This window comes from Mus caroli, unplaced genomic scaffold (genome assembly GCF_978045245.1).
Source record: "Mus caroli unplaced genomic scaffold, Mus_caroli_1 scaffold_1, whole genome shotgun sequence".
NCBI lineage: Eukaryota > Metazoa > Chordata > Mammalia > Rodentia > Muridae > Mus > Mus caroli.
Window position 1 is genome coordinate 18,154,493 of NW_028227256.1, and position 26,015 is coordinate 18,180,507.

The window sequence follows — 26,015 nt, forward strand, 5'->3', positions numbered from 1 at the left end:
CTTCTATTACAGAAATTCAAGATTCTGTGGCTGGGTAATTTGATTGTCCCTGCTGTATCCATCATTCATGCAGCCCCAGGGAAAACAATTGCTCTATATTGAACATAAATGTATTGTTTATATAACTGAAAAAGAAAACCATTACTAAGTTAAAGGAAAACAGTTCCTCACAGTTTGAGTGTGCACACATCTGTGTGTATTTGGTCAGGAAGGACATCTCCATCCTCACAGTTTGAGTGTGCACACATCTGTGTGTATTTGGTCAGGAAGGACATCTCCATCCTCACAGTTTGAGTGTGCACACATCTGTGTGTATTTGTCAGGAAGGACATCTCCATCCTCACAGTTTGAGTGTGCACACATCTGTGTGTATTTGGTCAGGAAGGACATCTCTCTCCATAAGGAAAGATTATTTTTGCATCAGTCAGAATTTGACAGGAGGATTTCTCCTCTGTTTGACAAGGATATGGCAGCTATTGAGTGACGATTTTCGAATACTCCAGAGTCTAAGAAGCTTGTTTTGTTTTATTGAACAGTAAGAACATATCCGAGGAAGTGATCATGATTTCAATTTTAACTACAACTAGAGAGCAACCGGCCATTCCTCGTCAGTCATGTCTACCTGAATTAACACGGACACCTTAGGAAACTTGTTAGTTTTCTAAGTAGGGTCAACACTTAGTCAAAACACTTCAATGTGATACAAAATTTTAGAAGGTTGGTTTTGTGGGTGCTATGTATCCATAGTTGCCTGAATTAACTGAAAATCTTCTTTGCTGACTCAACACATTTTGCATCATCAAAAGGCTTCCTCTGGCTGCCAGGTTGAAGAAACTTCTTCACTGTGGGGAGGTTGCTGACTCTGCTTCTCAGCGCCTGCAACAGACAAAGCAGAGCCTCAGAGAGCAGCTGAAGAAAGAGTTATTGCTTGCCCTGCCCTGTGCCCCTGCCAGTCAAACAACCAACCGAGCCCCTCCATCAGCACCAGGGTGGAGGTTAGAGACAGACACCCAGAGAGAATGAAGATGAGAGGAAGGAAATGGAGCTTTGCCCCAATATATCTTGAAGATTCATTTTGTTCGAGTTTTTTCCATCTTCTTTGGATATTAATCCTGCAGACTCATTACTTCTGTTGGTTTTAAGGGTGGACAATGTATTTCTCAGATCCATAGACCCAAATAGGAAAGTTTTAGTAGAAAATAGAACAGGAAAACCTATATCCAGTCACTCTCAACCATCCCTGAGAAAGAAAAATGGGAGAATCAGAGGTTGGCAGTGTAGCCCAGTGGTACAGCCCTTGCCCAGTAGATGTAAGGTTTACTCACAAGCACCACAGAAAACCAAGGCAAATAAAAAGAGCGAGAGGGCTTAGGAATGGCTCAGTGCGCAAGATGCCTGCTCTGCAAGTGTGAGGCCATGAGTCTGGATCCCCGCCCGACACATAATAACCTAGGAGAGTAGTAGGTGTCTTTGATCAAGTGCTGTGGTGCGGAGGGTGGAGACAGACAGCTCTGGAGTTCACTGGTCAGCCAGGCTAGCTGAATTGATGAGCTCCGGACTCAGTGACATACTATATCTCAAATGAGTGAATGAATGAATGAATGAATGAATGAGATGGAGAATGAACCAGGAAGACATCCTATGTCTACATCTGGCATCCATATGTATAAGTGCATGTGCACACCCTGATAGTAACACAATCATCACACACACACACACACACACACACACACATGAGAGTTGTTGTATTGTGGAAACATGTTTGTAAAGAAGGCCTCTGTAGAAAGAAATGTGTTGAGTGGTGAATAGTTACTCTGTACGGAGCTCCTGGTGGGTGACCATGCTTCTAGCCACCAGCCAGAGTTCTCTGGATTTTTGAATGAAAGACACACGCCAGGTTACTGTTGATATATGCTTTGTTAACACTTTCTAAATCTATATTTTATCTTTGCTGCCCCAGACCCAAGCTGGAGCGAGGCCTCTAGCTCTGCTTCCCTGACTCTTATATGTCAGTGGGCCTTTAAGTCTGATGTCTCTGCTTCCCAATCTTGTCATGTTCTATCCTACACCCCTCTCTTGGCAGAATTTAGAAAGTGTTAACTAAGGAATACTGTAGGGGTGTGTGTGCTAGCTGTGGGGAGGTTTGGAAGTGCCCAATCATTGAGCTCGTCAAGGCATATCAAAATTAGGCTGAAGTGTGTGTGTGTGTGTGTGTGTGTGTGTGTGTGTGTGTGTGTGTGTCTTTTATCCGTGAATCCTGAGATCTCTGGCAGGTGGCTAGAAGTACAATCAGTCGCTGGGAGCTCAGTGCACATTAACTCTTCACGACTATTCACCACTGCAACATATTTCTCTCTACACACCTCCTTTACAAACATATTTCCACAACAGATTAACCATTACCTAACAGATTAACTAACTGTTAACTAGTTAACAGATTAACTATTCACTGCTACAGAAATACAATGTTCATTAATATAGAAGCTTGAAAAAGACCTCTCCAGATACATTCAGTGTGGAAGGACAAGACTGCACCTTTGATAGAGAGGATCCCATGAAATCAGAATCAAATCCAAGGTGGGATAGAGTGTGGGGAGAGAGAGTGGGGTCCTGGGTTTTTTCCATTATACAAGACAAAGTCATATGTCCTGAGATAGCATCCACCTCAGATTTCCTCATGTAACAGGATTCTTTTTATGTCTCAGAACTAGCATCTAAAGTCTAATCTCATAGGTTAAAGGAGAGGGCTAGCTATGGAGGCAGGCAGTAGCTGGAAGTTGCATCAGGATCACCCTTATGGTCAACATATTGGTTCCCATGAGGTAAGATATGTAGAGTACTTTCAGGAGAGGGAAGTTGTCCACAATGCCTGGGTCCAGCTCTTCCACATGATAGAGGAGTTCAACCAGGGCAATATCAGCCCTGCTCAGCCTGTTGCCAACGAGATAATCTTGTCCATGGCTCTTCAACACCTGAGGAATTCAAGATGTTAGTTAGAGCTTGAAGACAACTGGTATCAGACTGGGGCCCCTTGAATTTTCCTGAGCCTCTCCTACTGAATGTCCCTTCGCTTCCTTGTCGGGTACATATGGAGCCCATGCTTGCCTCTAGGCCCTGGCTCATGATAAAATCAAGAAGCAGATCTCTGACCATTATTGTGTCATCTGTCCTTCCCTACATCTTAGAGCCATGCCAAGCTCCTAGCTCCAGCTGCACTATTTCTTCCTACCCATCCTAAAGGGGTGAATCCCTGACATGTGGGGGTGCCCCTCGCCATACTCTGTAGTCTCTTTGTGGGAAGTGGCTTCACTGCACCCTTCACACACGCACAGACTGCCTCAGCAACCACCTTCTTCCTCTCTGCTTCCCATGTTCTCATGTCTATGGCATCTACAGTAAGCCTGATCTGTCATCTCTGCAACGTTGGCTCGGGCTATTTATGTTATGGGATCCTCAGTACTGCTGAAGCATCAAAGGGTTAACTGCATCCCATGTCTACAATTAATTTTCAAATGCTTCAGAAATGTATTATGATTAACTGGTAGAAACAAGGGCAGGTGAAGGAGAGGAATGGACACATTGAGCACACAGGATGTCAATTCTGTCATCAAGCAGACACTGCATATATGTTCTTTAATGTACTTTCTGTCTGTATGTATGTATGAATGCATGCATGCACGCATGTATTTGTTGAGTCAGATTTTCGTGTAGTGCAGACTGACTGGCCTCAAACACACTGTGTACTTAACCTTGTCTTGACCTGATCCTGCTTCTACACCTTGAGTGCCAAGTACAGGCGTGTGTCACCATGCCTAGCTAAACTTTTCTAGATGGATGGAAGTTTTTTAAAAATGTATTATGGCAATAAGTAATATTTGCCTAAATAGTTTATCCACGTTAAAGTCTTAAGAATGAAGAAAAGGACTTCCATTGTGCTACCAATTAAAGATAATATGTCTTCAAATACATATTAGATTAGGTATACACATATAAATATAATTCACTGCTTGGAAAAAGACAAACTAATGAACAGAGCATCTTTACATGGGTTGCATCCTGATCTGCCAGCGTCACGAGAGCCAGGAGTAAGAAACTGAGGGATGATGGTGCATGCTCGTTGCTACATCCTAGATCCGACATCTGAGCAAGGAATTGGTATTTGTTGAATTAAGGAAGGAATAACCTAATACAAAGGAAGTGTTTAATCAAAGAAAGGGGGTAGGGACTGAAATGTGTTACTTGCTAAAATATCCATCATTATTGAATTCCTGAAGACGTAAGGGGAAAGCACCGTATGCAGCAGAGGAAAGGTAGGTGAACTCTGTGGTCTTCCTTTGGGTGCAAGGCTCCGGCCACCGTCACGTGCTTAGAATTATTTCTTATGTCCAGTTTTTTTTTTTTGTTTGTTTGGTTTTTTTTTGGTTTTTTTTTTCGAGACAGGGTTTCTCTGTATAGTCCTGGCTGTCCTGGAACTCACTTTGTAGACCAGGCTGGCCTCGAACTCAGAAATCCGCCTGCCTCTGCCTCCCGAGTGCTGGGATTAAAGGCGTGCGCCACCACGCCCGGCCTTATGTCCAGTTTGACCTTTCCCAGTTCAGTTCTGAAACATGGCCCCTTCATTTGTAAATGGACTTCTCAAGAAGATGGTTATATACAACAAACACACATACATGTGTAAAGGCAGAACTTATTCTTTTATTTTGTGTAACTTTCTTTTTAAAAACTTGAGAGCCATGTTGCTAATTCTGGCAATTTTTTCCCTTCACATCTCTGCCCTGCCTCTTCCCTCCCATGCCTCTGCCAGTATTGTGTAGATACTTCAAATCTATCCCAAACAGAACAATATTCTTCTGATGGCCCACCTGTTTCAAACCTCCCTATATCAGGGGCAGAATATTTTCTGGTATTGCTTTCATTGTGATGCTCTCGAGTCAAAAAGATGGCAGTATTCTGTTTAATCAAGAGCAGCCCCTAGTGTGGCTTGATGTTCACATACCCCAAGTTCTAATTGTGACTGTGAAATCTTTCAGAAAAACTCTAGGGTGGGTCACAGCACTACTCTCTGCTATAACTATCCCAATGGGTCTTTACACTCTATGCTTACACAACACCTCCAACGTTTAGGTGCTGAACTAACAATAATGAAGCCCGTTCTGGAAGCCAAGACTTAACAACCCAAGAACACATTCTTCCTCTGTTGTGACTGAGGATCTGTGTCTGCCCTGCCCAAAATCAAGATGCAGAGAACCCCAGCCCACAGCATGATGCTGTTAGTAAGTAGGACCCTTGAGAAGGGAATAGATTAACTGTGGGCTTAGTGCTCATGAATGGCATCCCCGCTCCCTACAAGGGGGATTCCAGAGACCTCCCATACACCACCTGCAATTGAAGACACAGAAAGAAGGCAAGCATCCATGAACCAAGGAGCCAGTCCAGAATCTGCAGGGTCTTGATGTTATGCTTCATAACATGTTTTAACAGGCTCGGCATTTCTCTTCTAGCAACTTTAGTTGGTCACATGTCCCCTGAGGACTTTTGTTTTGTTTTGTTTTTGTTTTTCGAGACAGGGTTTCTCTGTGTAGCCCTCGGCTGTCCTGGAACTCACTCTGTAGACAAGGCTGGCCTCGAACTCAGAAATCTGCCTGCCTCTGCCTCCCAAGTGCTGGGACTAAAGGCGTGTGCCACCACTCCCGGCGCCCCTGAGGTCTTTTAGACCTTCTGAATGCACGGAAGTTCTGTCAGCTTCCACTTACCTTTTCATAGGCAGGGAAGTAACGGTTCCTTGCTTGTTCCTTGATTTTGGCAAGGCTTGCCTCTTTATCCTCAGGGGGCATATGGGGGTAATAGAGAATCATTATCTCCAGATCCGCCACTCCTTCTGTGTACATGTCAATGCTGAAAGACAGACAAGCATTCGGCCAAAGCCCCCTCACCTGAGGTTTCATACTTAAAAGACTCACACGGCAGGCGGTGGTAAATTTGTTTACCTCTGATGGGGCTTTGGAGTCAGTAGTAGTAATTTGATTTTTACTTGCAGATTAGCAATCCTTTTGGACTTTAAAAAATATATACAGACTTTCTCTATGTAGCTCTGGCTGGGTTGACAGATTGGCCTTAAACTCTCAGCAGTTTGCCTGCCTTTGTCACTGAGCTCAGGGATTAAAGGCAAATGCTATCACACCCAGTGGCATTCCACTTTGAATGACTTGAATGTCTAGCAAGCAATGTTCTTTGCATTCAGTCTTTGGTGAACACTTGGCTCATTTTTTTTTAACACTCTAACTAGCACATCTATGCACATTCCTGTGCAATTATTCCTGAGCATATATTTCCATGTCTCTTATGTATGTGTCTAGTAAAGGAACTGCTAGGTTATTGGTGGCTTGATGTTTAACGTTTGAGAAATAATCCACAGTTCCACAGAAGACTTTTGTTTGAATGGAGTGGATGTAGCATAGAGAGAGGAGATCTGATGATTAGTCTTGGCAGCTTCAAAAAAACCCTCATTCAGTTCCCATGAAAAGCACCGTGCACCATGCAACCCTTGTGTCTCTGCACCAGACTCTATGACTTACAAGTAGGCTGACTATATGTAGATTTAGATGGTAACCTAGGGTCACAGTTACTGTTATATGTCTTATAATGGCCAGAACTAGAAGGTCAGCTCTTTGGATACCTCTCTTTACTGTTAGTTAAAGACTTGGCCTTTGTCCAAAGTTATATTGACTAGAATATCGCTTCTAAAGATTAAACAAATCTTATGGAAACAGGGTACCAATATCTCCTATTCTACCACGATACATCTTTAACCCCTTATATTCTTCCTCCATCTCCATGGCACTCCTCCTAACTGATGTCAGTGTATGTATATCCAAGCACAAAACCCCCCTGTGTTCATGAATCCCTTGCTATAGTTCTGTTCACTCAAGAAAGGAAAACATCTTTTCCAGAGAAAGTCTACCGTACATGGCTCTCTCCTTCATGTCCTTCCCATAGAGGTTGCATTTGGAGGCAATGTAGTTGAGAATGGCTTTGGTCTGCACCAGCTTCATCCCGTCGATCTCTACCATGGGCACTTGCTGGAACATCAAACTTCCATCTATTGGATGAAGCAAAGAGAAAGGAGAATAAGTCGTAAAATCTATAGTTAGATACATTCAAAACAAAATATTTAATCAGATGACTGAACATTTAAAAACAAATTACTAGGTAACTTTCAGTGAAATAGCATCTAATTTTTTATTTCCTGCATCCTTAGTGTCTTCTAAGATGTAGACAATTATTTTACTGATGTTCTTACTTTTTAACCATAATCACTTATACTGTGTCTGTTGACAGGATATGATGGTGTGTTTATTTCATCTTCATATATATTTTAGAGTGAAGTTGAAGGAGGTATAATTGTACTGTCAACAGATTTCCTTACAATAAAAAAGACAGTCCTAAAGTGTTCATGTTATTCATGACATCAAAGGAAAATCATGAATCTGCTTCTATGTAGGTTCCTGTGTGCTTCTCAGTTAACACCAAGGGACAACATGTACTGGGTAGGCCCAGTGACCCTCACCCATAGGTGCTGCCCTTCTCCCTTTCTCCCCTTATCCTCTCTTAGTCTTCCACATAACCAGCACAATCTTTCCGTTAATCCGAGAATACAGTATCCCTATGGAATTAGTTTGCTAAATCTGTTAGAACTCAAGGTCAGTGATTGACATATTTGCTCCTGGCATCCAGTGAGTTGTGTGTGGATGGAGGGCACTGTGGGAGTCTGAGCTAACTGCAATGAGCATGTGGAAGCAAAGCTGGGACACCTGTGGAGCCCTGCGGATGGTTTCTCAGCAGACACAAAGAGCTTCTCAGCTCCTTAAACTGAGAGATTTTCAGATCTGCTCATAGAGAAGACCCGTGACTTAAACTTACTACCCTTTCATCAGCGAACACTACAATTACCTGTAGGGAGTTGGTCTGGTGCTCCTATGTATACAGATGCTAAATGCTGGCCGCTGAGACCAGGTCCCAGTCCTCCAGGAGATCTTCAAGTACAAATAATGCTGTACTTGAACCCTGATTGGTTAACAAAGATGCCTACAGCCAGGCCTGGGCAGAAGAGAGCGGTAGAGCCAAGTTTCCAGGACTTGGGGTCTGAAGTAGGGACCATGAGGAAGGGAGAGGAAAAGGAAGGAAGCCACCACGAGGTAGGTGAATGGTGAACACATGGACATGTGGGCCATGGATAGAGTAGGCAGATCCCAGGCAGAGTAAGGCAAGTTATATCTCAGGGATCATCACAGGATGTAGACAGAATAGTACAGAGGGTTGATACCTGCCCAGCTCTAGTGCTTTTAAGCTTCTTATACTACTAAAGGCTTCTTGTCTTTTATCTGGGAACAATATGGTGTGAAGTGGGGTAGAAACCCCCTAATAGATATTTAAATGAGGTGGTGTAGCAGCCCCCCCCCCGAATAATAATAACCACCTCCTTACATAGGTACTGACTTATGATTAAATGCTTATAGCTTCCACCAGAACCCCCCTCAGGAACATTTACATCTGTTTCTTACCACTTCGTAACCTTGCCAGGTCATCCCGAGTTTTCAGAAATTTCTCTTCAAACTAGAAAACAGAAAGAATAAACAAGTCTTTATTAATTAAGTTCATTGTGCCCCAGGATTTTCACTTTAATGGCTCCTGTCTATAGATAATATGAAAAAAAAAGATTTTTTTTAAAGTTTGGTACACAGGTGAGCTTGAAAAGGTCAGCTCAGGAACTTGGAAAGGTCAGGAAACATGCTCCCCAGCAGAAGGGAGGGGCTAATTAACATTTCTCAGATCACAGGGTGGGAACCAACCTGACCACATTGGGACACATTCCACAGGACTGACTTGCTCACCTTCAGACCAGGGTAGTCCTTGTCACCTTGTTCCCTAAAGACAAATCAGTTTAAAGAGCACACTGTTCCTCCAATTGTGCCTCGTTGCTGATCCTCTATTCCGTCCCTGGAAACCATATAAAAACTCCCCGAATGGATCTTGGGGCTCACTGCCTCTCCTTCGGGTCTGGGGTGACCCCAGTGCACTGGAACTATACATTCCTCTTGCTTTTTGCATAGATCCCAGCTCCACATGATTCACACAGTGGGTCCCTGGTAAGGCACGGTTTGCCAGAGTCTTACAAGCTAAACTTGATTGATGGAAATTTACAGCAGATATTTTAAGAAAGGAGCTGTGGCTACAATTCTTGGGTTTCAGACCCTGGAAAGGTGGTTATTTAACATATCAAAGGGGACCTGGCCTCTAGGTTCTCCCAGTATCCCTCAGTCCTTTGCTGTTACAAGGTGTGGCTGGCATACCCCACCCTCTGCCCTAAACTTTCCAGCCCAAGGGCTGGGCTTCCCCTCCCCCCAGAGGCCTACATCTCCCTCCCTCTCCCCTTCCTCTTCCTTCCTTCCTTCCTTCCTCCTCCTGCCCTGCTGCTCCTGTCCTCCCTCCCTCCCTGGGCACATGCTATCTCTTTCTTCTCCTCCAACCTTAGTCTCCTTGTCCGCGTGGTGATTTTTTTGGCCTTGTTCCTTGAGACTGATGTACCCACTTGAGAGCTGCCCCACAAATAACCTGTCCCTTTTTACTTTTAATTTGGTTTGAATTGGCTTATTTCATGGGCAGAGAAAACCTATTATGTTGTTGCCTTAGGCCAGGGAGGGAGGAGTTAAATCCTCTTGGAAACTGAGGACCTCTCCTTTCCCCTCTCTTTCTCTCTGCATGATGTGATCAACTTTTGACTAGGTAAGTTATCCTTTCCCAGCAGCCTAAGAAGCACCAGGTACTTCTGGGTCTAAGAACCCCAGGATCCCTTGCCAAGCTGCGAGGTGCCTGGGCAAGCCTATTCCGGAACAAGGGGAACTTTGTTCAGGAGCCTTAGGACCCAAAGACATCTAACCCAGAGCAAACCCTCCTCCACTCCAGGCCACCAGGTCGGACGCCATGTTCGAAGTCCTCCCTCGGGTTTTCCCACCACAGTGGTTGCTCAAACCAAGCTGCTGATCTGACGCTCCTGAGGCATGCACTTATCATTTGTCTGTAACTTCAAATTCAAATTCTAGAGCACACTTTATGTCTGCCACATAGTACTGGCTCCTGCAGCCTCCCCACGTGGACTTTGCCATTGGCTTTCTGGGGCCTGTGCTAAGCTAAGCACACACCTGCTCTCTCTTCCTACACGGACTCAGATTTTATACAACAGCTTGGCTAAATTCAAAGGCCAGAAATTGGCATACCTGATTTCCAAATTCCCACTGCCATGGACAAATTATTCACAAATATCTTATGTCTAAACTTGTTCTGCTACACACTCTCAAATTCTCTTATCTCTAAGATTCCAATTCCCCACACTTAAAAAAAAAAATCTTATCTCCTGATTTCTTTGCACTCTGCTCTCAAAAACAAAACATCTTAAGATTATGCCATAAATTCTTATCTAAGGATTTGTATGTTACCCATTAGATATGGTTTAAAATGTATATAATCTGCAACAAAATTTGACTTTAAACCTATAACAAAAGGCTTAGAATTAAAAATGTATATATGAGTGTTTGTATACATGGGTGTTTGTATATGTGCTTCAACTCTTGTTTAGGGTATATGTGCATGTAACGTGAATATACTCATTAAAAAAGATAGAGAGATGATAACTAGATTAGGAAAACAAATGTTTTAAATAGCAACCATGCCAGCCACATGGTTGACAACCTGCCATGTGACTTTGCCATCTTAAGATGACCACACCACATAAAACAATGATCATAATCGTTCATAATCACTTCTTTGTCATAATGAACTATTCATTAATGTATCTCCTTTTAGACTAAGAAAGCAACAAGTCTCAAATATTTTAAGTTGCTATGGCCTTTTGTGTGGTGATGGTAGAAATTTAAGGTTATATTTGCCACAACACACTATATATATGATTCAACTCTAATTTAAAATATTCTGTATGAAATTTTATGTCTTTGCTAATGATTCAGCACGGACTGCTAGAAAATTTAGATAAGTAGCAACATATGTTAAATGAATAAGGTATATTAAATAATCAAGATCTATAAACTCCTAAGGTCTAATATGTTCATAGTAATATTTACCTAGCTTCTCTGTCCTTTAAGCCTTAGCTGTTTGTATACTGTAATTACACGTCTTATTTTTGAGCCAGGCATGGCGGTACAAGCCTTAATCCCAGTCTACAGATCAAGTTCCAGGACAGCCAGGGCTGTTACACGGAGAAACCTTGTCTTATAAAAACAAACAAACAAACAAACAAACAAACAAACAAAAGGCTTATTTTGATACTAAAAGGGCTTCAATTCAAAATCATGATTTTTAAAGCTAAAACCTAAATTCCTAGTCTTATGAAAGCTACTAAATTATTGTAAACTGTTAATGATAATCAAGAATTGCAAGTCAGGTCAGGCAGTGGTGGTGTACACCTTTAATCCCAGCACTTGGGAAGCAGAGGCAGGCAGATTTCTGAGTCCGAGGCCAGCCTGGTCTACCGAGTGAGTCTCAGGACAGTCAGGGCTACACAGAGAAACCCTATCTCAAGAAATTAAAAAAAAAATGCAAGTTAGTAGACAGTCACCTTATAAATGATAAAATCCTTTAATATGTTGAGAACTATATCTGTAATCATGCTAAGTACTAATGTAATTAATTATAGAAATAAACCTTATTTAGCCTCCTGTGTGTGTATATTTTTAAGGTTAAGACTAGTATGGGTAACGAGATACAAGCAAAGTTTGTCTAGTCAAATACACTTTAGACAGAGAGATGGCCTTCAAAAACTTCAGAGATGTGTAGAATATGGCATTTCAAATGTATACTAAAAACCTCTTTGTGATAGACATGGCAGCTTCTGACAGCACCTCTGATCTCAAGATAAGATGGGAACAGGAGAACCTACACCTAAAGCTTGCTTCAAACTCAGAAAAGCTGGACCCTGAGCAGTAGACTGCCCTTTGCCTCCCTGTTGACAGCACACTGTCCCAACTATGGACAGGCAGGACACTGGGAAGTTGACCGATTCACTTTGCCTAGACAAAGTTAGGCAAAAGTCTAAGGAATTTTGAAAGTCCTTCAAAATTCCTGCTTCATAGGAACATCAGCTTATTGTAGTTGATGTTGAAAAGGTCAGCTCAGGAACTTTGGGAAGGTCATGAAAAACTTGCCCCTCTGGAAGAGAGAGGCTAATTAACATTCCTCAGATCACAGGGTAGGAACTGACCTGCGGGTGGGGACACATTCCACTGGATGGACCATTGCCCACCTTCTGACAAGGGAAGTCCTTGTCACCTCGTTCCATAAAGACCAATCAGTTTAAAAGGCACACTGTTCCACCAATCATATTGTGCCTCGTTGCTGATGCTCTATTCCGCTCCTGGAAACCATATAAAAACTCGTCGAACATGCACCAGGGGTGACCGCCTCTCCTTTGAGTCTGGGACAACCCCAGTGCACTAGAACAATAAATTCCTCTTGCTTTTTGCATGGATTCTGGCTCCACATGGTTCACTCAGGGGGTCTCCGGTAAGTTAAGGCTCCCCTGAATCTTACAATGTCACCTCTCCTAGGATCATTCCAATGTCAGTGACTAAGAAATGAGCTATGGAATACCAGTGGCAGGGAAATGATGCTCTTTTCTTCTGGCTATGTATTTGTAATATTTCATGTGATCCCAAGTGGGATTAGAAGGAACATTGTGCATCTCCAGACTGGAATAGGGCAGGAGCCTGTGTCTAACATCCTGCCAATAGGCTTCTGCTGTACTTAACAATACTTATGTTCGCAGGAGCCCTGCTGTGGGTGAAGAACTTCCTGTTTGCTACCCTAGTCTTGTAAGTAAGTAAAGTTGTCCCTCCTGGAAAACGGGAGCACAATTATATCAAATTCCCAGTTTAAGAAGGAATTAACGTCTCTACATTATTTTTTGTTATTAAAACCTATGAGTTCTGACATGGCTTTGTGAGATCTTTGTGAGATCCGTTCTTTAAACGAATACTGGAATGTTTTCAAGACACTCAGTACCTCACTTGCCCCACAGAAAGCAAATACCGTTACATGATACAGTGGAGTTACTTTTGGCGACTATCTGACATTCATAGAATTCTTGGTTGGAAAAATTCAGGACATTGGGCATATTTAGAATGCTCCACGGATCAGTTTCTTGTGGCACTATGTGATTCCATCGTATCACACTTCAGGGACGATAAGATAATATGATAACACTTTGCCAAACATCCAGCCCAGGAAAACCATACAGGGTAGAAAATGAGATCACAGGAGAGTGTGCAAGGTGAGCTGGGGCTGGGAGTGTGATGCTACTGGTGAAGAGGAAGATGCTGGAGGAGATGATAATCAACAGGAGTTCTGAGCCAGAGGGCCCAGGCCACTTGCTCTCAGCAGGCTCTTCAGTCCTGCTGAGGCAGGAGAGGGAGCTGCCAACACTGCTTCTCACTCTGTCTGGACTGACCTCTCTCTGCCCAGAGGCCTAAAAGTCTTGAAACACCAGACTGCCATCTGGTTACCTGGGAAACCAGGCATTCATTTGTATGAATAAAACAATCTGTGATGGCTCAACACAGTTTTGTTTGTTTGTTTGTTTCTTCATTAAATTTGAAACAGGATCTGGCCACATAATAGATATGTTAACAGTGTGGTTCTGTGTGGGTTGTAACCTGAGGCTTTAGAAAACACCTTGCTATGAAACTGAGGGGGCAGTAGAAGCTCAGGTAAAAGACAGGACCTCATATGAGTGGCTAGCTTTCTTACCACTACCTCCCAGGGATAAGACCTCTTAGCAGTTTTCTCAAGATCTTGTCTCAGAAAATCAGTCACCCATTTGTGGAATCCTTCTGCCTGGAGAAAGTAGTGCTCAGCTGAATCACAAAGATTCCCACTAGATTACTGGGCAAAAAGTTTGAAAAAGAATGACTTTTAGCTCTATAAAAACTTGAGGGCTGGTGAGATGGCTCAGTGGGTAAGAGCACCCGACTGCTCTTCCGAAGGTCCAGAGTTCAAATCCCAGCAACCACATGGTGGCTCACAAAAATTAAGTTTTGTGTCTTCAAAAAAAAAAAAAAAAAACTTGATTCCTTCTCTTGTACTGTGAGTAAAAAATTCCTAAAAAGAAGCTGTGTCTCACTTTGAACCAAAAATCCCTGGAAGGAGTCTGTCTGTAGACACCATTGGAATGCCAATGCTCTGGAGAGATTGGGGTTTACAGGTTCGGAATGATATATGTTAATTAATATCATATAATAGTAATCTATAAATGTTTTGAGCAGATAGACCAGACAGCAGACCAGGCCAAGGTGGTTCCACGTGGGAGAGGTGTATTGTGCAGGGATAAGGGGGGGGGGGGGGGTGGGACGAAGCGGTTAGAAGGGCAGAGAAGAGGAAAAAGAGAGAGAGGAGGGGGTGACTTCCTAATTTATACAGAAAATGGCATCACACCAGTGAGGGTGGGAACTGAGCCAAATGGGTTGTGGGATTGAAGGTCGTTGTCCTGGCAATGCAGGTCAAGGGTCACATAGTTAGGCCGGGGCTTGGAATGTCCTGGTACTAACACGGAGTCTAATTCTTTTATCTTGGGCTAGCTTTAGCCTTGTGGAACAGCCATTCCTTGTTCCATCTTGTATCTAAACTAACATCTCATGATAATAATAATTAAAAAAAAAATTTTAGAAGGTTTTGACACAGAGCATCTTGTGATAATAAATTTCTATCAATATATTTTAAATTTGTCTTGATTTATTGCCTTCTTTGTTCTGTGAAACTATAAAAATCTTTTGAAAGTGCTTTCATGTTGGAACATTGGTTTGGGAAATAACATACGTCTGTGTTCCCTGGGCCATGCTAACTCCCAGTGGGTACTTAGATAGAACAAGCTATCTCTTATTCCTTTTAAGATGATAAATATGGTTATTACAGTGGCAATATGATGTCCCAGGGCAAGCATTCTGTCTGTCTTCTATGGCCCAATATCTCCAGGACCCAGAAAAAATAAACTGACTTCTCTAGCTATTATGAATGAACAGGTTTCATGCTTAACAGAGGGTTTGTTTGCATTGTCTCCTGGCCACCTCATCTGTTATAGGTATTTTCAGTGTAATTAAGTTCATTTCCCAAGAGTGTATGCTTTAATCCTTTTAAGGTTGATGTGTTGGGTGTGCATGTGAAAACTCTGCGGTTCCTCTTTGGGCCCCTCACTTTCCATAGTCAAGGCAAGAGACTTTCACCTGTACGCCTCTTTTCTCATCTGGTGAAGGAAGTCTCAGATTCCACGCACACTCACACCTTTTATACCAACGCTGGGTCAACCACACACCATGCAAAGGTGCTCTCATAGCTTATAGCAGAATTACAGTTATTACTGCACAGAGAATGTATAGATTGAAAACAAGGCAGGAGCAGAGGAACCATAGTGGAACATTTAGAAATAGTGTCAGGAACATTCCTTTTAAGCTGAAAACGTGGATCTCAACATGGAAGCATCTTTCATCTGTAGGATGAAAGGAATATCATGCTCCACTTCCTGTTTTCAGGAATGTCAATCAAACTCATGACAGACTGACATCTCCTCAGATGAGCCTCAGTCAAACAGTTGTTCCAGACGGAGGCACAGTCCTCAGTGGACACAGCAATTGGTCCAGGGCACCACCCCAGAACTTCCCAGTGCAGCAAGAGGTGGAGGAGGACAATTGTGACCCTGACCATCCAGACCACGATCAGGACAAGGATAAAGTTGTGAGTGTGTGTTCAACAACACACCCACAAAAAAAAATGAAAAATAGAAATATTAGAAAACATTAGAAATATTTTACTTTGGCTGCAAACTGTGTACTCTTTCTTATTGCTATGACAAAAGCAAAAAATGTTTTAAAAATGAAATGTGTGAAGTTCAACTTTTACTTTGAGATTAATTTATTTATTATTGATGCTTGTTTTGTTTAACTTAACATCAAGTAGACAGTGTTCATTTTTCTATTCTTTTTCTCAAATGACATGTTTGGTTTTTGTCTTGTACAGATCCTTTACATCTAAATAGAGTGTACAAGTTTTGATAAATTACACGTTTCGTTGTTTTGAAGATTTACTCTCTGCATGTGTGTGCAACTGTGTTGAGTATGTATGTGTGTGTATGTGAATGAGTGTGTGCATGTGTGTGTGAGTATGCATGTGTGTGTGAGTATATGTGTGAGCGGGTGCGTGTGCGTGTGTGTGTGTGTGTGTGTGTGTGTGTGTGTGAGTGTGTGTGGTGTGAATTGCAGTCAGTGTCTCTGAAATTGCAGCAAGTGCTCTTAACTGCCGAGCCATCTCTCCAGCCCTTATTTTAATGTTAACGATCGATGATGAAAATAAGTATTAATCTATTAGGAGAAATCTGTGAATCACTTAAGAGTTGTTAGTATTTATCTTAGGACATTCAGTAAGATGCTTTGTCCGTTCATGTGAGGAAAGTGTTTGATATAAGTAGTTTCAGGTTCCACTCATGTCAGAACGTACCTCCACACCAGCTGCAGCCAACAGCCACCGGATAGGCTCCATTCTTCCCCTGCCATCAAAGTAGTGAAGGACTGGCTTCCCCGCCATGACAGCTTGGTTTTCTAAACAGGGATGAAGCACACCATGCTCTTAAAAGTTTGTCCTATGCGGGGTCTGAACAGCAGCAGCTAACTGAAGAAATATCTGCCTTCTCTATGGCAGGGTTGGAGACAGTCCGGGACCATGTTCCTTGGTCCAGATTAATACATATCAGGAGCCACCCTCAGATGGACCAAAACACTTTAGTGTCTCTATTGGTTAATATGTGACTTTTTTTTTTAAAGGATCATACTTCAAGGTGGAGGATGATAATGTGTGGGACTTAATAGGAAAACAAGGTACCAGCAAACTACAGTTTATTGTAGATCTCCAATGGTCCCACCCATCCACCCCACTGTCTTGTTCTCTCTTCCTTTCCCCCTCCCTCGGTGAAGGTGTAACCCTGGGCTTTTCACAGGCTAGGCAAGCCCTGCATCCCTGAGGTACGTCCCCAGCCCAGATCTCCTCTAACACACTGCTTTTAATACTCTCATATGGTCACATGAACTGCCTATTTTCTCCATGTCTCTCTCAGTTAAGGAAACTGGACATCAGTATGTTTAAACAGTGTGCACAATCACATGGAAGTCAGTGCTGGACAGGAAGAGTCACAGAGAGGCACAAAGACAAGAAGGCTCTGCACCCTCATAAGCAAGCACATCAAACCCAGAGGACATGGTTAACCCAGCAATGGCCACAACAGCAGGCACTGTTCAGCCCTTTGGCTGCTATGCTGCATTTGATCAAATGCAGAGATTAAACTCTTGCAGACTCCTTGCTTCTGCATTTCAATGTGAAATCAAGGAAAAGAAGTATTGCTGAGTTCATTTTACAGAATATAGGACCAACATCAGGTCCAAAGGAAACCCCATTTCCCCAAATTCCTGTGGGTAGACAAATGCCAGCATTCCCCCAGGAACCTGGGAAGCCTAAAACAGGAGCCATTTCCCTTATCACTGGCAGAAAGTTATCTGTGGTTCCTAAAACCATGCTGGCCTCCCTCAGTACCACGAGTACCTGCTACACATTTCATATTAGCAGCCTCATCCTTCTCACCTCCTACCTTAAACTTTCCCAGCATATGGGCTTCCCAACTCCCAGCCACTTATTCTCATTATAACCCTGCTGTGTTGGGTATGTTCCCTCTTTTACCCACACTCTCTTTATCTTCCTCTCTCTGTCTGCCTCTTCCAGCCCCTTATGCTCTCCAAAAAGAGCTTGCCCCACCCCTCCCCACTCCCCCATTCCTGCTTCTTTTATAGCCATGTCCAGTCTGGTGGATACGTTCAGGCTACGATGTTCTGTCTTTGCTATGGACTCTGTCTGATGTCCTCTCTCATATTTAAAATAAAAACCAGTCCCTTACCCATATCATGGAGTAGTCATATGTTCAGTTTAACTGGTTGTTAACAAACCAACGGGGGTATAAATGGACCCAATTCCAACAGGTTGGGCCACCCCTACCTGAACCAGGCTACTGGGTAGAACTCTCCTAAGGAGTGGATTGTTTGTTTCTCTAGGCTTTCTCACCCCACCCCCCACCCCCCTGCCCCCATCATAGTCAACTCCAGATTTTAGAACTGCCCTCTTAGCTAGTTCTTTCCTCCACCTACTCTCTCCTGGACAATGTTACCTTGGAGTTGCTTGCTCTGACTCTGTTGGTTCCTGGAAACTACTACTAGGAACCTACTGCTGCTGACTCCTTACCCCGCCCCCTCCTGGAGCTTACACTGTTTCTACAAAAGTCACAATTGGGACGAGCAAGTTCTCTTGCCCAACTGGGATCTCATTACATGAGAAGGGATGCCTCTCCTTTGTGATTTGGAGTCATGGAGTTTCCTTTGGACCTGACACCAAGCTAAAGGTTTTCCACGTCTGCCCCACTGGGCATCCTCATCAGTTTATTGTCATTTTCTCCGAATAAATAAGTCACCTAATGGGACCCTTAAAAATTATATTCATTGTACAGCTGTAGAGATGGGTTTCTAGAGAAGTCTACACGAAATTGTTGTTCTACCAGTCACTTTTCTATTCAAAACCAAGTCTAGGCTTTATTAACTACTGTATGATGGTTTGAATATGGTTGGCCCAGGAAGTGGCACTATTAGGAGGCATGGCCTTGTTGGAGTAGATATGGCCTTGTTGAAAAAAGTGTGTCAGTATGGACATGGTCTTTAAGACACTCGTCCTAGCTGCTGGGTGTGGTGGCACACGCCTTTAACCCCAGCACTTAGGAGGCAGTGGCAGGTGGATTTCTGAGTTCGAGACCAGCCTGGTCTACAAAGTGAGTTCCAGGACAGCCAGGGCTATACAGAGAAACCCTGTCTCGGGGGAAAAAAACAAAAACAAACAAGCAAAAAACACTCATCCTAGCTTCTGGGAAGTCAGTATTCTCCTGTTTGCCTTTGGAACAAGATTTAGAACTCTCAGCTCCTCCTACACCACGCCTATCTGGACACTGCCATGCTCCTGCCTTGATGATAATGGACTGAACCTCTGAACCTGTAAGCCAGCCCTAATTAAATAATGTTCTTATAAGAGTTGCTTTGGTCATGGTCTCTGTTCACAGCAGTAAAACCCTAACCAAGACATCTGGTATTAGTTTTTTTATTTTTTTTAATACAAGTGGAAATCTCTAGATCAGTTATAAAATCTGATTTTTTTGATGAACTAGAAAAAGGATAGGATGTACCAGAGTTCAGAAAGTGTTAAGTAGATGGATGTGATTTTAGTTTCAGTGTGTGTATGCTGTTATATGCAGGTCTGTATGCTTGTTTGATCACTGTGAATAAATTAAGAGGTCTTGAGTCCAGTAAGGAAATCTGACAGTTCCCCATCTCAGGATGCTTGGAGGTAGGACACAGCAAAGAAATAGAAGATAGAAAGCAATGGCTTCTGGGATAGATGACCAGTGAGGTCATGGGTATAAAGTAAACACTGAAGAATCACTGTGACTAGAGGCTCCAGTGCTGGATTGGGGGAGACATACTTTCCCCCTAAAGCCCCAAAGAGCTGATATAGAACAGCATATAACCTCTTGAAGAGTGTTTGATGTTGTGCAGTTGGAAACACTCTCCTTGTCTATACCAAAGTATGTGCACTTGTGTTTAAGATAGCAAACAACTTTAAATAGGAGCTCCCTTAAAGGCAGAGCTCCTAAGTCCCAAACTTTATGTTATAAAATTTGTTGTAAATATAAGCACTCCATTATTTTTACAGCTGTAGGATATGAGTATTGCATGTCCTCATTAGCTGGAATGATTCAGAAGGAAGAGAAAGTTCGCGTGGCTGCAGGTGATTGTTGGGAACACTGAGCCAAGTAATTCAAATGTGCTCACTAATCCTATTAGCATTGATAGAAGATCATATTACATGGTATTTCATCATAATGTCCTTCACTTGGACATTTGCCAGTCTCCAAACAGGAGTTGGTTTGTCAGTTCTCCATCAGGACAAAGGGTGTCACACAGCCTCACAGAGTCAACAGAGGATGAGAACCAGAGAGACTGAATGAGGTGACAGGATCTTACATGTTCCCCAGCCTCAGATAGTTCTGAGGAGTAGCTGTGCTGTCAGTAACCACGATGGTGACAACTCCCGGTGCTCCCCACCACTAAGGGTTTCATGAAGTTCAGGAACTGGGGTGACGGTGAACATGCTTCTGCAATATCTCTGTTATGAATGTTATGTGTATTAATTTATTGTGTTGCTCATTAGCTTCCAGAGGGAGAGTATGATTGTCTCTATAGTCAGAAGAGAGAGTGAGACTCAGATTTAGACAGACAGACAGACAGACAGACAGACAGACAGATAGATAGATAGATAGATAGATAGATAGATAGATAGATAGATAGATAGATAGATCTGTTAGCTATTCACATAGTGGTGTTAGATTTGAGTTATAATTATCTAAAGTATTTAAAGGTTAGGCAACATGTTTAGGCATGCTTAGTTTTATCCATTTCCTTCCCCCAGTAACTCCCCTCTGCCAATAAACTAGATTGTGTGTGGTTTATCAGGGATCTTCCACTGGTATGTGGTTTATAAGGCATATTGTACTAGTTTTTAGAATGATAAGATAGAACACAAGCCAAAAAAAGGTCAATGATCAAGACACTTTGCTTTGGCTATAAACATAATTCATAATCTTTAATCTCAGCCAGTAGAGGCAAGGAGCTCATTTTTCATCCTCATGTCTAATTCTCTTTGTCTTGCCTCAGCCATCACAATTCACAGTCGCACATTGGTTTCTTCTATACACAAGGCAACTCTAGCATAAGTGTTGAGTAAATGGTCCAAGCTACTTCTAGGTGATAAAATGCACCAATCCCTGAGCATGAAAATAGCCAATCCCTGAGCACGAAATTCTACCAATCCCTGGATTTGCACCATACAGGACTTGAGATCATACCAATCCCCACCTTGGAAATCTCCACCCTGGATATTCCAACCCTAAGGAACCCTAAATAAAATCTGTTTCTTGTTCAGTTCCCTGTTCAGTACCCTGGAGCAGGGGCAGCCACCCTCTTGAATCTCTCGCAGTAACTCTCTTGGGTGAGGTTTTATGTGCAGTGTGACTTTGTGTTATTCCTTAGTTCACTACTGCTAGAACACCATTCCCTTCAAGACTGCGACATTCCTCTAGGGGAAACCTTTCCCCTCAGAACTATGTTACTTCCCTGGGGGACCTCCCCGCTCAAAGCTGTAACAACTCCATTGGGAAAGCCCCTTTCCCCTCAGAGCTATAAAACTTACATTGTGCTCTACCTCAAGTAGGCTCTCCTGGTGCCTGCACTGCTGCTTGGAGTCTAAATCTCTCTGGGACTCTATCCCTCAAATCTCCAGTCCACCTGCCACAACAGACGCACCTTCTGGCTCACTGATCACTTGGCACTCCATCCACCAGGAGCAATTCAGTAAGATCCCCCTTCGGTTGGGCATAAAAGCTTTCCTGAGTCTGAGGAAGTAATTGTTGAGCGTCTGACACTCCTCTGGTATCCCTAGCATGGTAGTTAAGGCTATGGCTGTCCCCCTTTACCTGGCCCTGACCATCCCCCTAACTCAAACTGCAATGCTGCAATTTCCTTAGGTCCAACTAGGCTGTTTTGCCCCGTTCTGCCCTCTTCTGCCTTCCTTTCAGAGCTGGCAATAATCCCACAGATCCTCTAGAGTCCATTCCATATCCTTCCCTCAGACTTGGTATTTTATCCTCATGTGTGGCCTCCATAAAAGCCCTAGTACCAGGCACACATCTCTGTTTAGGCTTAGCCAGGATAAACCACTAAGTGGTGATGATCCACTCAAAGGCTCATGACTTCCTCCACTCCTCCAAGTCCTGGGGATGCCTGCAAACACAGGCTGTTTTTCTTCCTGCCCTTTCATCTATGGGACCTTTCCCTTCCCCCTTTGGGTGCATTTAGAAACCTCCAGCCTTTCCACATGGCACCCGACCTGAAGGGCTCCAATTTTATTTGTTTTTGCAATTGATTCTGGCCTTAGATAATCTACCTTTTAGATAATCAATCCAAAATGTTGCCTAATGACATCCTAGGTCTCAATATTATTCTGGACCTCTACAAATACTGTGAGTGATAAGGGAAATGGAAAGAAATTCCCCATTCCCTACATTCAAGCTTTCTCTTTTCTCCACTCTAAGGCATGTGTATGGTCTTCCTGCAAACACACACACACACACACACACACACACACACACACACACACACACACACACTGCTGGCTAGTGAGTCTCTCAGCTCTCTGCACTGTCCTCTGTTGCCAGAGCTCATTTTATTTTCTATCTTTAAGCCTTGCTTACTTTAATTTTACTGGGTTTGGTTTTATAGGGACTCGGGTGTCTTTTAGGTATGAGCGACAGTATACTGTTGTCATATGCTGTTCCTCTTTACCATCCCTACAGGGACTTCCCATTTTTTTGTCTTAGACCTCAAGGATACTTTATTTTCCAGTCCTCTAGATCCTCAGCCACAAAATATCTTTGCCTTTACTTAGACCAATCCAGACTCTTACCTCTCAACCCTGCTCACAGGGACTGCCCACAAGTATTTGGCCAAGCTCTAGCCTCTGACTTATTCTCTTTGTTGCTTCCTAAACTCAAGCTTATAAAATACCTTTGTAGTCCATCCCTGAAAATTAGCCAGGACAACACCTTACAAAACTTTGTATCTGGCCAGGGATAAAGGGACTCATCCTCTAAGGTTCAGATGTCCACCCCTCAGGATTCTTATCTGGGATTAATTATTATCCCAGCTCACAAGGTCAGTACCCTAGATAGAAAACACTTAACCTATTCTCTCATGGTCCCTGCCACCAAGGATAAAATTCTGTCCTTCCTAGGGATGACTAGCTTCTTAGGCTCTTGGATTCCCTCCTTCTCTCTTCTCACCCTCCCCTAGATAAGGCAGCTCTTGGCCCCCTCATACAAACCCCTTCTTGCACCCATCATTAAACCCTTTTGTAAGCTTCAAAAGGATGCTTTCTAGGCCCCAGCTCTACATCTTCCAGATTTGGCTCACCCCTTCTCACTCCATGTCATAGAGAAGGAGGGATAAGTCCTTGTGGTCCTGGACCACCAACCGGGACCTTCCTTGGCTCCCATAGCATATTTATCAAAAAGATGATCATACTATACAATGATGGGCGCCTTGCCTGCATGTTCTGGACATAGCCAAACTGCTTATCTAATTAAAAAAAAAAAAGGTTAACCTTCAGGTCACCCACTATCATCTTTCCCTCAGCTATACCACTGCCTAACATACAAGGGTCTTTGAACATTCCTTCCTGACTTCTCTCTTTTCAGGTAGAGGATGCTAGACTTACCTTTCAACCATGCCTACGTCTCATCATTTCAAACTGACTCAAGATGCTGGCGGACTCTCTTAAGGTGTGCACAGATCATTTGTTGCCACTGGATTCTGCCGTCCTGTTTGTTTCCAAATTCTAGAGTCTCTCTTCATCCTTGTCATCTTTCCACTCTTTCTAACCATTCATCTTTCCCCACCTACTCAATACGTCTCCTGTCTCTGGCTCCTGGAGCCTGCTACTCCGGAGCCCTACTAATTGGGCAAGTTACTAAGATATTTTTCTCTCCCACTATTTCTCTCCGCCTAATGGAACCCTCCCTATTTCCTTGCTTCCTCCCCTCAGGAGCTGACTGCTAAGTCCCACAGCTTCCCTGGGCACTTCTTCCTGTCTCTCAGCTCCCTCTTGGAACTTATAGACACTCGATCTCTCAGAGGTCATTTTATGACCCTTCTTCTCTTCCTCCACGGACTCAAATTTTATTAAAGCCTCCCTCCATTACTACAAACAGCTTGAACTCGCCACAATTCAATGGCCAAAACTGCCATAGCCAGGTTTTAGTGGTAGCAATTTCTGTCACTGTGCAAACAACAAATCTAAAAATCTTTTATGTCTTAACTTGTGCCTTCTTCTCTATGTCTCCTATCTCAGTCTCCTATCTCACATGTCAGGGCTAGCTTTTACATATAGATGTTTATTTTTCAAGAAGCTCTCCCCTCTAACCAACAGCCCTTCCAAACAGTGTCGGTGAATTGTTCTAGCAGGCTGTCAAAGGCCAATTCAGGTCTGTATCCATCTCTCTGTCACTCCTGTTTTCTCTATGATCAAAAGGAACACTACTGTAAAAAGTGGTCAGAAACTTAAAGAGGTTACCCACGTTGGTCCTACAAATACCATGGGATAAATCTGGGCTGTCCTAGTTGTAGATCAGCTACTAAATAACCCCCTGGATGGCCACTTTGGAGAAAGTTAGTTGTGTGCCCCTTCTGGATCAAACTCACAACCCTCATTTGTAGCTTCACCCATTGGCTTATCACACTCTGCACCCTGCCAAAATCGCCACCACCCCTCGTTTCTCCGACACCTCTTTCTCTGGCATCACAGGCTGCTTTAACTCTCCAGGGACACACTGGACCCCTCAGACTGTGATAATACCCTCACTGAGCACTACCACCCAGCCCCTATGTCCGGAAGTTCACAAGCCCCTTCTTGTCTAGATTTCTTCAAGGAGAGATCAGAAAGATTTCTAATCAGACTTTTATTCTGCTGCTATTATACAATGACCAGCCCCTAGCTACTGAGCTAGAGGCCTGTGACTATACCCTGATGGTGAAGATCAAGTTTTCCCTAAGAACTTCGGCACTCCCAATCAGCAGAAAGTAGTTTAATGAGAATGTTGCTCCCTTTCCTACTACTTGGTTGCATCATCATCATCATCATCATCATGATGATGTAGGGTAAATGGTATGAGCCCATTTCTAGATGACAAAAGCTACCCAAACCCACCAGTGCCTGAGCATGAAAACCTACCAATTCCCATGTGCAAACTTCCTGCCAATCCCTGCACTCGCTCCAAGCTCACAACTTGAAATCTTACTAATCTTCACCCTGGAAATCTCCACCGTGGAAAACTCCTCCCTCAAAAGAGCTGTATATAAGCCTTTCTCCTGTCCAGTTCTCACCCTAGCAGAGGTAGCCACCTTCCTATATCCTTCCCAAGAAATCTCCAGTGTGAGGTTTGTTGTGCAGTGTGACTCTGTGGTATCACCTGCCTCCCAAATGCTGGGATGCCTTTCCCTTCAGAGCTGCAACATTTCCTCAGAAACCTTAGGGGAAACCTTTTCCCTCAGAGTTATAGCAACTTGCATCAGGGAAACCTCCACCCTCAGAGCTGTAACACACGAAGTCCCATGCTTCTCTTCCCTGGACATAATTGCAATTTGTCTAGGCTATTACCTCCTATTGTCTACTTATGGGGTTAATTTTTCTCTTACCAATAAATTCTCATGTCTCAATCCTTTACTAAATCCTCAATCATTATCTAAATCCTTTATGTTTACATCTCTGCAACAATGTATCCAGCAGAAATGGATTCGACAATTCTTAGACTGTCCTGGATGCAGCACACCTAGTCTGCGTGCCAGTATAAAACAGTTGTTTTCTTGTGCTAAATTATTTTCTAGGAACATAAGATGTGTGTGTGTGTGTGTGTGTGTGTGTGTGTGTGTGTGTGTGTGTGTGAGAGAGAGAGAGAGAGAGAGAGAGAGAGAGAGAGAGAGAGAGAGAGAGAGAGAGAGAGATTTGATTCAGTACTTACCTTGTTAAAAAGCTGTTCCCTCTAAAAAGCTACCTCTTACCATATGTAAGAGTTTCTGCTGTTTTGTAAGCTACTTATTAAATTTGAATATGCCCTTCCCAGTTAAGGGGAGACAATCCAATAAGGGAAAAGCTGCTCCCACAGTGTTCAGAGGCCAGACATTTAGATAAAGGATTAGAAGAAAAATGCAAAGTCATGCCTGAGTTGCTAAAGAGTTAGTTAATGTGTTTCTTCCTCAATGCCAATGGTA

At 43.2% G+C, this 26,015-nt stretch overlaps 1 protein-coding gene across 1 annotated transcript; it reads right to left on the reverse strand.

Moving 5' to 3' along the window:
* Positions 1-507: 507 nt before the first annotated feature.
* On the reverse strand, positions 508-25,999 carry LOC147006013 (glutathione S-transferase A3). Its single transcript, XM_085835903.1, has 7 exons — positions 25,766-25,999; positions 16,552-16,652; positions 8,562-8,613; positions 6,967-7,099; positions 5,754-5,895; positions 2,841-2,972; positions 508-876 (listed from the first exon to the last, which is right to left on the reverse strand). Exons 2-7 carry the CDS (start codon positions 16,636-16,638, stop codon positions 757-759), a joined length of 666 nt encoding a protein of 221 aa, XP_085692029.1. The 5' UTR covers positions 16,639-16,652; positions 25,766-25,999; the 3' UTR covers positions 508-756.
* Positions 26,000-26,015: the final 16 nt, after the last annotated feature.

What these genes read in the sequence shown, in the direction of transcription:
- LOC147006013 (XM_085835903.1), bottom strand. Translation starts at nt 16,638, where the DNA reads ATGGCGGGGAAGCCAGTCCTTCACTACTTTGATGGCAGGGGAAGAATG. An exon ending in TGGCTGCAGCTGGTGTGGAG is followed by an intron (nt 8,614 to 16,551) that starts GTACGTTCTGAC and finishes TCTGTTTTCTAG; the next exon opens with TTTGAAGAGAAATTTCTGAA. An exon ending in ACAACTTCCCTCTCCTGAAA is followed by an intron (nt 877 to 2,840) that starts GTACTCTACATA and finishes TGTCTGTTGCAG; the next exon opens with GCGCTGAGAAGCAGAGTCAG.